At 47.5% G+C, this 11622-nt stretch overlaps 1 protein-coding gene across 5 annotated transcripts in view; it reads right to left on the bottom strand.

The window, feature by feature from the left end:
- The window catches only part of LOC129215580 (discoidin domain-containing receptor 2-like), a 60816-nt gene that overhangs the window by 2540 nt on the left and 46654 nt on the right, over positions 1-11622 (bottom strand). For 4 of the 5 annotated variants that reach the window (XM_054848978.1, XM_054848981.1, XM_054848980.1 and 1 more), the window contains exons 9-16: positions 11057-11149; positions 10373-10530; positions 9935-10130; positions 8481-8725; positions 6116-6237; positions 5551-5748; positions 2589-2823; positions 1162-1311 (exon numbers count right to left, since the gene is read on the bottom strand). In XM_054848978.1, coding sequence (XP_054704953.1) covers positions 1162-1311; positions 2589-2823; positions 5551-5748; positions 6116-6237; positions 8481-8725; positions 9935-10130; positions 10373-10530; positions 11057-11149 — 1397 coding nt within the window. Of the gene's footprint in view, positions 1-282; positions 321-1161; positions 1312-2588; positions 2824-5550; positions 5749-6115; positions 6238-8480; positions 8726-9934; positions 10131-10372; positions 10531-11056; positions 11150-11622 lie in introns of all 5 variants that reach the window. The other variant, XM_054848983.1, reaches the window with a different exon arrangement.

Below are 11622 nucleotides of genomic sequence, written 5' to 3'. Positions count from 1 at the left end.
TAACACCAAGAGGACAGTTTCATTGTGGGTTTACAGGACAGCCATCATGCAATGTTTGAAATCCATTAAGCACGAATCTGGCAGTGAGGTCTGGATAGAGCTTTGACGCCATCTCAAATGGCACCGTGGACACTTTGCCAACTTGTCTGATGAGCTGGTCACAAAACAGTCCTTTGTCCCCCAGGAAACATGAATGCTTCAGAGAGATTCGTCTTCCAAGTGACAGCAAAACACAAACCAAACCCGAATTTACCACAATAAAATCCAAATACTTTCACTCACCGTAGACAACACATGAGGCTTTCTAAGCATCGTGACAGCTTGTCAGCAGAAACAGAAAAAACACCTTTTAGAGCTTATCTAAAGCACAGCTTGGCAGAAATATTGTTCCCCCCCTCTCATTTCAATACACATCTTTTAGGCTCTTCACTAAATCATTAGTATTCGGGAGACGGTGAATAAAACCTCCTATTATTTTATTCCCCTTAATCCTTTAACTTGTTTGATGCTAAAGGTGAATTTTGGGAGAACAGCAAACAACTGGCACTCCACTTTTTTGGGTACAGTGATGCTCAGTACTGAGGGGCTGGATTGCCCTGCTCTATTTAGCATCGTCACTGGTACCTATTGAAGGTAGCAGTAGTGGAGTGCAGTCTTGTCTGGGGGTTAGTAAGAGAGGATAAATGACACAGAAAAAGCCTTCAGCAACTAGAGATGGCCAAAGGTTTTTCAGCACATGTGGAAATACTACAGGGAGTATCTAAACCCTGGCCACTAACAACTCCTCCTTCCCTACCTCAGTAAGTGGTTCCTCATCTTGCAGAGAAGATGCTAGTGGGAAAGAGCTCCGCAAAGAGAGCAAAGATTGTGTAGGAGAGCCCAGAAAAGCTAAGGAGAACAGTGCATCAAGGGCAGATTGAAACAGAAGTGGCTTATAAGGAAGAAGCACTGGAAAGGGCCAAGAGCCTCATCCAGTGAGACTCCAAAAGGGGAAAGCAATGAGTCCACAGGAAGGGGAAGAGAGGCGGGACACGCTTGACGAGATGAGTAATAGAAGCAGCAGTTTCTGCAGATGTTAGGCCAGCAGAAAGGCTCTGTGGAGATCCACCTGGATGTGATCAGGTCAAGTGAAGGAAGGAGAGGTCGCGTTTGCTTTCTCACCTGCCTGCCCTGGCTCCGGAAGAATTCTCCTGTATTCTCGATGACTTGCTCATCTGAGAGGAGGCTGTATGGTTGCTCTTTACACAGTATGAACATCTCCCAGAGGGTGACCCCAAACGCCCAGACATCACTGGCTGTGGTGAACTTGCCCTGTGAACAGAAAGGATGTTGTAAGCCCAGCTTGCTCATAGTGCACATTCAGCAAAAACCATTTCAGTCTACACCCTCTGCAGCTGAACACAAGGATGCACAACTCATACCTGAGAAAATGCTCTCAAAAAGAGACAGCAGAGCTCTCGGCAAGCACAAAGGGACAAAGTCTCAGAGAAAGCCAGATACTATTGACCCTCCTGAGAAAATCTGTATTGGTCTGCAGCAGGAGGAAAATGGACTGTGGCAGGGGGGCAGAGAGCTGCTGCCTACCTCTGCCCGAAACACAGCAGTGCAGCACAGAAAAGCCTTTGAAGAGGAAGCAAAGCCCTCGGGGTGAAAGCAGAGCCAAAGCAGACTCCAGACTCCTAGAGAAAGACCAAGATAATTTTGATCTTTGCACATGTTAGAAGTCGGTGACAGTCTGTTTGCTGTCCCTGTTTTCTGTCTTTGAAAAATGTGCCCAAACAGGCCGTGTTTGGAACAATGTGTTTCTGGAGAAGTGAAAAGAAGCTAAAGCTCAGAAAATAACAGAAAACAATTGGGGGCTGGAGGCCCTGTTTGGGCAGAAAACATCCAAGACCCAGATTGCCCAGGCTTATCTGGCAACCCTTGCAGTCTGTAAATGTTTGGAAGACGTTCGCACAAGGAAGATGGAGCGATTAATGGTTTAGATGCAGCTGTAACCAGGAAAATAGGGTGAATTTAGAAAAGCTTAGGCCTATAGACCAGTACAGCAGAGGTAATTAATTTCTGGGTACTCGGAGAGGGTGTTGTAAGAAAGTATAACCAGGTGATCTCACTGACTAGTCTGAGAAAGAAATACAGGGCTGAATACTAAGGAACTGCCTCCAGACTGGATGTGTTTGGGCTGTTGAACAGTCTCCTAAGGGGAGACAGCAGGACCCTTAAACAGAAAACAAAACCCCAACTTTAAAACCAGACTTGGCACTTGAAACTCATGAAGTTCTGTCCCTGTCCCTCTCAGCTTCACAGCTGGGGAAATAAGCACCGAAAGGCAATTTCCTTATGACTCAAGCAGGAATCCTGAAAGCCAGGCACAGAACAGGAATTATGCCCCAGATGATCCGTGCTGTAGTTGCAAGGACACGCTCCTTTTCCAAGATCTGAGTTACATCCAACGTGACCTTACGGACATCTCACCTGGGGCCATATATTTTGATGCTATAAGGACCATTACACATATACGTGTTAACTATTTCAGAAGCACAGTGAAAAATCAGAAGGGAGAGAGAATGGTGTTGTGCAGTCCCTACCAGGAGGATGCTTTCCCAAGCCATCCAACGTATGGGCAGTACGGCTCTTCCCTGGATACGGTAGTAATCCCCACTGTAAAGGTTCCTGCTCATGCCAAAGTCCGCAATCTTGATGGTGTAGTTGTTCCCCACCAGGCAGTTGCGAGTTGCCAGATCTCTGTGCACAAAATTCAGAGATGCTAAATACTTCATTCCAGAGGCAATCTGGGTGGCCATGTACAGCAGGTTAGAGTAGCTGCATTAAAAGAAAACAAAACGAGGGAAAAAAAAAAAATCAATAGAGTTCCCTGCACTCAATCCTCCTCGCATTCGATGCATTACAGTGACCTGTCATTTTATTTTTTGCCGTAACAGTGAAACTAAACTGTCTAGTTTTCAGGGCACTAACACCCCCACCTGCCAGGTTAAGCCAGGCTCCTGTGCTGACTAAGCAAGAACAGACAAGCTGTCCCTGAAATTCTGGGCCCTTAGAATTTGACATCTCTTAGATGTTTTTAATATCAAGCATTAATCTCAAGATTTTCAAAGAGTTTACGCATCAAAGCACTAACTTTTTGCAGAGAGACATGAAAAATTAAGCCGTACAATCTCAGAATCTCACATCTAAAACTGCTTAGCTTGGTATTTCAAACACTGCCACTATTGCATGCTTATATTAATGTAAGTATGCCACTTAACCTTAAAGAGACATTACTTTAATATGTTTAATATTACTGAAAATATAAATGGATGCATTTTCCATCTAATATAATTTTAATTCCCCCATTAGCAAGAGGAAGATAATTATTAATAAAGTTGCACGATACACAGACAGAACTTGGACCATCTGACTTTCATCGTTCTTCACACGCTACTACTCCGTGATGCTCGGCTTGGTTCCCACTGTGCGTGCTCAAACGCTTCACACAACCAAGCATTTGTCACAACAAATCTATAAACTGTTCACAGTTAGTATTTCTGATAAAGCTCAGAAAAAGAAAGTCTTAGTCTCGTCCTCTTTGTGTTCTGGAGGCAATGAGAAAGGCACTACCATGTTATCTACATTAAGGTAACACTTCTAATGAGAATATAGCCAGTCTGTTCTAAGAGACTGAAAGGCAGCCCCTGGCAGGGGGTCTGGGCACCACCGCCCTCCCAGCCTTTCAGCACGGCGACCACCACAACTCAGCTAGGTGACGCCTGGCCCAGTCCCACAGCCAGCCCAATGTTTCTCCTGATCTGGGTGGACCTGTTGCGTCCCCGGATCAGGAACTCTGCCGCCCCCTTGTACCTCTCGTTAACCTGGTTGCTGGCTTTTCACATAGGAGCACGTATAGCCTCCAGACCCGACCTTCTCCCTTCCTGCAGTTGTCTCCCAGCCTGGGGCTGTTGCTCTTCCCATTCAAGGAGCCCGGTCCCTCCTGTCCCACCTGCACCCTGGCAGGGTCCCATCAGCACCTATCTTTTCCCCCCTGCCCCTCCGCTCAGCGAGCTCTGCAGGGTTTGCTGCGTGTGGCTCTGCATAGAGGGGCAGGACAGGAGACACCTCTCAGCAGACTCATCTTCGTGATTTGCTAGATAGCCAGAGACACAGTCTTTTGCATTTCAAATACCAGAGAGCCACAGGGAGTTAAAAATGCATCATTTCTCTGCAGGAAAGGGCTGGTCACCACATTTGGTGCACCAAGGATTGAGCTTGAGAGGCGGGTGCAACGGTTGGACCTTGCCCTGTCACCCACAGGCACCAGCAGAGACAAGCTGCACCCTTTGGCAGGGGGATTCAGTTCACTACCAGTAAACAACTCCTGTACAGATACCTGAGCTGGTCACACCAGCTTCCTTTAATGGGAAACTATCTGGCTGGAAGGGACAAAAGGAGAGGCTGAAGGATCAGCCAGAGAGAAAGAAAAACTAGGGGTAGAGCCAAGTAATGGAAACAAAGAATAATAATGTGAGTGACAGTGCTGAAGTCAGATGAGAGGTGAGGAGGAGATAAACAAGAAAGGATAGTTTGAGGCTTTGGCCAGGAACAAAAATTGCAAATCTGAAGATGAAAGCTGTTTCAGAAGTGCAGAAGGGACAGGAGACTGGAGCACGCTGCAATATGTTTCTGCACTCAGATGCAAACCCTGTCCCATCCTACAGCTCCTGGTGTGCCATGACTCTGCAGGATGCCAGTTCAACACTCCTCGACAGGACCACTGACCACCACCAGCTACTGGCAGAAACATCACTGTTGTCTCGACATGGCAAGACCCAGCCACCTCCTGCCCAGTCCATCAGCAGAACTTGCTCTGCCTAACTACCCTGCTCTAACGATAAATAAATCTAATCCTTTGTACATGCCAAAGGCTAAGCAATGCAGTGATTTCTGATCGGTGCAGGTTTCTTTATCAAGCAGAATACATGTTAGTCCTACACACAACTCTCCCGAGGAAAGGATTTCTGCAATAGCAGAGATGCTTTTATGTTAGATTTAATCCTTCCATAGAGGAGGGAGATAAGTGCCACCACTGACAGAAAATGGTTTTCTTTGCCAAATATTCTCCGTTGGCTGATGAAATCTTTCCTACACTCAACTCCCCTTGTGTAATATTTTTGAGACATCCAGAGAACATATGAACATTCTTAAAAGCTTAAGAGACATTCTTGATTTTCATCCCAAAATTCCTGCTGTAATGCAACTGGCTTCCCATATTAATGAAATATTTGATGCAAACCCACTAACACAGACAGATGGCTACATCGGTAAACAATACATCTAAGATGGTCACCGTGACCAGAACATCCCACAGTCAGGGACACTTCATGGGAACACAGACCTCCAGAGGACTCAGGAACAAACGCCCATGCAAAGCAGGACTAGCATCCACAGCGTGTGCCGTGGCCAGGCTGAACGAAGGTCACTGTCTGGACGGCACAGCAGATTAAACTGGGAGCTCTGGATTGCTGATTTGTCCCAAACACGGGCAGTTCCTCTTACCTGACACAGGGAATATTGTTTGAAATGGCAAATTTGCTGTAGATCTCCCTCTGTGACAGGAACTGATTGAGGTCTCCGTTTTCCATGTACTCTGTGATCATGCACAGCGGGTCATCACGCACACACACCCCCAGAAGCCGGATGATATTTGGGTTCTTCAGCCGTGACATGATCTTGATCTCCTTCAGGAAATCATTTCTTATAAAACAGAAAACACAGGTTCAAATCCTAAACTATTCCTTTGTCTAAGGAAAGCAGAACTGTCTCAGTTCAGAGACATTTATGCTTCTGCATACAGTAAGTCTGAAAGCTGGTCCTGTGCTTGTGTTCAACACTGACCTCTTCCCCAGTGAACAGGATTAATACCGTGTTTCAGTTTGACATTATGTCTATTCTTATCCCCCACTCCCTGCTTGTGTCCTGTTCCTTACGACAACACACAGAACATACACCAGAGACACATGACGTTCTCTTACAGAAGTCACCAGGGTTAACTTTTGTGAAACTCTTGCTTGGAGAGTATTTGCTTTCCTTCCCAGAGGGTTGGCACTGTGGATGCACTCACCTGGCTGTTTTGTTGACATCTGATCTCAGCATTTTCACTGCTACCAGCACTGGCTGGTGAGTGAATTCTGTAGATGAGACTCCCAGGAATTCCAGCAGGCCATCGGCTTCACAAAGGTGCACCTGTGGGGCAGAGGCATCTATGAGAGCACGCACGGGCCAAAAACCAGAGGGATACGACGTCACATTGAGGTCATCAGTTTGGTGACCACTGGCAGAATGACCAAGTGATCTAACCAAAGTGACACTGTTCTGATCAGAACTAGCCCATAGGTTGGCCCTAGATCCTGGACAAAATGCATACATGCACTATATAGCCCACGACATAGGAGAGGATGTGGATTGCAGACTGTAGCTCCCCAAGGCACCAAATTTACTGCACATGTGCAGATTGGCACAGCAGACTACTGGGGCGGTCCAGTTTGCCCAGCAAGTGCTGGAGATGCTCAGGAAGGTCACTGTGCCTGGAGTTGTCTGCTTTACTCCACAGGTGCATGCAAACAGCACGGCTGCAGCAGGTTTGGCATGCACAGCACATCACACCAGCTGGACACGTACGGAACTGTCCTGCAGCCTGGCTTGAGCGCACAGAATGCAAAGTTTCTTCAGATAAATAAATGAAGGCATAAAATTACTGCCAGGGTTGCGTAAGAAAGGGGGTGATGAGACATTTGCTTAAGAAGTTATCAGAACCCATATTCAACCGGAGAACTGGGCAAGAGATGCTGGGGTGGGGAAAGGACCCAAGTGTGTGGGAAAGGAAAAAGGACTGGAGGAAGGGAGCAGACTGGATGTGTCAGTCAGACTTGCAGCAGAGAGGAGAATGTAATGGGAGCTTAATTAATTTTATATGTAAAAAGCATAAGAACTTACGTGACGAGAAAAAGGAGACAGGACTAGGAAAGAGTAAGCACATATATTACGAGTGGAGGTAATGTGTCACTTAGTCCGGGGAGTGGAAGGTTAGGAGCAAGGAAGAAAAAAGACTGAAAGGGAAGGAAGCTGAGTGGAGAGGTAAAAAAACCCAATGAGCTATATGTTGCTAGAAGCAAGACTGAACACCAGGCCAGAGAAGTGGAGCAGAGCATACAATGATGACCAGTTTGGTAAGAGGTGAGAAGGAGAGAAGGGAGAATGTGATGCAGCACATTTGCAAACGTGAGGGAAGGAACAGGCTCTGCATCAATCTCCAAGGAAAATGGAGATGGAGAGCCTGGCTGCTGCTGTTTGACAACACACAGGAGGAGGAGCAGAAAGCTTTGACAGTTCTTAGAAGAACAGGAACAAGAGGGAAGGAGAAACCAGAAGCAAAACAATGAGAAGAGAGCCTCTGTTTCACTTTTGGAGCACAGCCTAAGACAGGGCAGGATCCAGGCAACAGCAGAAGGGACTGCACCGACAGCTGGAGAAGGAGGTGGAGGATGTCAGTGCTTTTCCAATACGCTGACTGATCCAGAAAGAAGTGAGGGGGACAGGGAAGGTGTGCTGTCACAGGGGAGGAACTATAATGGGCCCATCACCGATGAGGAAGCAGTGAGTAAAGGGCTGTGCTTTGCCAAAACGTAGCAGACAGGTAGAATTTAAGGCTGTGAATGACAAAAGCTGGGAAGGAAAGACACAGTGGGAGCAGGTGAGGGGAAGACTTGGCTCAGTATCAAACCAGGGATAGTATGGAAACAAAGCAGGAAGAGAAGAAAAGGAGAGGTGAAAACATTCACAGCTCAAAAGCAGCTCAAGGAGTAAAGAGAAAGCTTGGCAGATGACAGATGTATGTATCATGCTGCTGGAGGCTTCTGACACAAACTGGGGCTTGAGCAAGCAGCAATGCTAGAGAATATGTGAGGGCACCACAGTGCTTGGGAAACATCCACCTTTGCTTAGGCCAGCGTGCAGAGCCCCAGCGGAACCTCCAGCTGTTAATGTGAAAGCTGTTTTTACAGCTAGGATCAGCCTGCCTTGGCTGGAATCACTGCTACACTTTTCAGTCTCACTGGTGACAGCCACCACGTGTTTGAGATGTCCATGGACGACCATGAAGCAGTCTGAATTTCCACCCCTAGGCCTTTTCTGTAGGATCATAAATGGGGATATAGACAGCAAGCAGATGAAGTTTGCAAAGCTCATCTGTTGAGAAAGACTCGCATGGTACTAAGCAGCAGCCTCACAGGTGCAGAAGGGGCTCTCTGAAGCCTGTCCTGAGGGACATCAGCTTTCCCCAACAGCAAAGACATGTATTCATTGAAATATCGCTATTGCAGGTCCCTCAGCCCCCAAATATGAAGCATTGCCAGAGAGGCAGCTCAGGAGTTTCACTGCACCAGGCATCTCCTTTCTGTTGGAGGAAGTGTGGAAGAGAACGGCTGTACCTCTCCAAACTGTCCTTCTCCCAGCTTCTCCTTGAGTCGTAGCTGCTGCCGTGGGAATTCACCCACTGAGATGTCCTTCTTGGTAAGCGAATCCACAGTGAGGGCTGGGACCGCGTACATGTTGTTGCCAGTCACACCTTGCAGGTGGACGATATCTGTTTCGGCGTAGTGAGGAACATTGTTCTGAAAGCCTTGGTGAGGAGTGGACTTGGTCAGGTCGGGCTCAGCATAGTCCCCACTGCACACTAAGGGGAAACCAAAGACAGGTGGAGTCGGACACACTCACTCCCATAAAACCAGTATGGCCTGGCTTCCACTCCTCTTGATCCTGCAGACCTCTGGGAATCCAGCCTAGCTGCACGCCTACTGCCTTGTACCAAGGTACACCCAGATGGAAGACTCTGCTTTAACTAGGACTTAAACCAGAACAAGCTGCACTTCTGTGGACACCAGAATACCTGCGAGGTGCCAGTGAATTCGTGTTGCCTGCTCTATTCAGTTATGAGAGCTAAAATTCTTGCCCAGACACGGAGGCATGAGTCCGAAGTGATTTCCTGCTTCTGATTGATCTTAAATATGATCTGTTGCCCCTACCCAACACAGGGAATGTTGTTCGCAACATCCAACTTGCTCTGGATTCTATCCTGCAACAAGAACTGATCAAGGTCTCTGTTTTCCATGTACTCTCTTAGCATGCTACGCTACCTCTTACAGCTTATTCACATAAATATCACAGCATAACTCTTTATACCGACCATACCGGGAGTTAATTATAAGACAGACCTTTTGCTCTGCTTCAAACTCGCATCCTGACTCAATCCAAATCAGTCTCCCTGTGTAGTATAGTGCTGGATCTTAGCAACTTGTCGGTGCTTGAGGAATGCAGCACTGCCCTTCCATTCACTAATCAGCACTGCCATCACTGAGTACAGAACACTGTTGGAAACGTTCCCTTCTGTGCGAGTCCAAAAGCTCCCCAGGGGCTGGAAGCCAGGGCACCACTCAATTCTCTGCTGCATTCCCCTCTGCTCTAAGGGAACTTCAAGGAGCCCTTGCTGCAGGAGAAGGTGCTTCTCCACCAGCCAGACTGGACAGCCCAGGAGTGCTGCAGGTAGTGACTCCACTGCCAAGGGGCTGATGAGACAAACGATGTGTGGTTGCTGTGATTGCTAAAACCGGCTCCTAAAAGATGACCTGGCTAAAGTATAAACACAGTCTTCAAAGAGAACAATAAAAGGCCACCACCCTCTAGTGGGACTGGTGCTCCATCTGCCAGAGTTACATGCTGAAAAGTTTCAGAGCTCCAGAATATTGTCTTAGGTCCCTGGGTTAGTATTCTATTGCATACGAACCAGAGAAGATTACTCAGACACTGAGAAGGGGCACATTTTAAAATCCGAGAGAAATAGTAAAAGAATAAACACATAACTTCTGGAGACCGACAATTACATTACCTGAATCCTCTGCACTTTGGGAGAGCTCTGGAAGCTTTTGCAGCAATGTAGCCGGCTGGTGATATTCCAGATCCAGTGGGAAAGCACGTTCATAGGTGGGATTTGACTGGTGGATCTGGGTCTGGTTGTTGGCAATGGTGTAGCTGTAGAAGGAGAGGCGAACTGTGGCATCCTCCTCCAGGATTCGACGTGGGGCCTGCAAAAGAGAAGAAAAAAAAATGCTGAGGCAATGCTCAGTTGTTAAGTAACATATTGGCTGCAAGCACAGCAATTTCCAGTAACATCTTGGATAGAGCTGGCATCCTCCCCTGCTGTGAGAACAGAGTTTTAGCTGCTCTGTAGAGCTGGGGAAACCCTGTGCTTTCCACGTAATTCTGAGCTCATTAGGGTTAATGCTTAGTATTGGATTTGGGTCTGCAAAACACTCCATTGTATTACCTTTTCCAGCCTTTTTTGAACATATTGCTTCCAAAGAATAATGATTATAATCATCAGGAGCAGAAGAATAATAGCTACAAGGCAGCCCACGAGGATGGAGGTATTGGAGTCATCTGCCTTCTCTCCGATCCAGGTGCTGGTTACAGAAGATGTGGTTTCTGCAATCAGAGAGGAACAAAGATGACTCCAGAGTTAACAAAGCACAGGTTGTTATCTGTCCTGGCTAACTTCCTGCGTGTCCCCTCCTACAGTCTGGTACAGAAAAGATTGTAGGCAGCTTCCCGAGCATTAACATTCGCTGTGTTCACATTTTGCTCTTAGCAGAAATCCTCATTTTGGAGGCTTGCAGCTAAGAATTGTACAGAGGACTTCTGCAATCAAAGACTGCTATTAACATTGGAACAGATTCCTGCCATGGATCCACATTAGAGCAGACAGTTTTCAGGGTTTCACTGGCTGCACGTATGCCTTCAGCCCACTTGCTCTGAGACAGCCTTGGCCAGCTGAGGGAAAAAGACATAGGCAAGGCTCAGAGGACTGCAAGATGTAGCCCTGTGCACGAGGGCAATAACTAGGCCATACCTGGATCTCCAGAAATGAGGGAGAGACCACGTTAACTAGGGTGTTACTGTGAAATCCCCTGTCACTTAGCCGTGCCAACGGCAAAGTGTCAGAAGTCCTTACCCCAGGCCCCCTCAGTAACGTTGCACTCTGGTTCCAGGAGATCCGTTGTGCTTGTGGCTACTGTAACGAAATTGGGATTCACGGTCTCCATGTCTGTGGAAGGCAAGGGAAGGGAAGGTGTCAGTCCAACAACCTCCCTGCTCCTGCCAGCGGTCAGCATGATCCCAACCACTCCTGCCTTCCCAAGCAGGACTGGGCTGAGACCCACGGAGCAGGTCAGGAACAGCACGAGCAGAGATACCTGCTCACTCAGCACTTCCCAGCACATCCACAGGAACAAGCCTCTACGTTGAGCAGCACATACATCCCAACCACAGCAACCCTCCAGTGTGTGCGGGATGCTTTCCTGAGCTCAGAAAGGCACAGGGGACTGGAGCAAGAGCTTACAAGAGCCTTTTTTTCCATTTTAGCATAAGAATCGCCATCCCAGGCTAGACCAAGAGTCTGCCTAGTCCCACGTGTGATGGAGGGTAGCCAGGGGGGACTGCCATCAACACGATAAGCAGCAAGCTGCAATCAGAGTGCTCCTTCCCCTAGAATGTCCTCTCACTACAGCAATTAGGGAC

Source organism: Grus americana, chromosome 20 (genome assembly GCF_028858705.1).
Source record: "Grus americana isolate bGruAme1 chromosome 20, bGruAme1.mat, whole genome shotgun sequence".
In the NCBI taxonomy this organism is placed as follows: domain Eukaryota; kingdom Metazoa; phylum Chordata; class Aves; order Gruiformes; family Gruidae; genus Grus; species Grus americana.
Note: the sequence above shows the minus strand (reverse complement) of the source record. Positions and strands in the feature narration are given on the sequence as shown.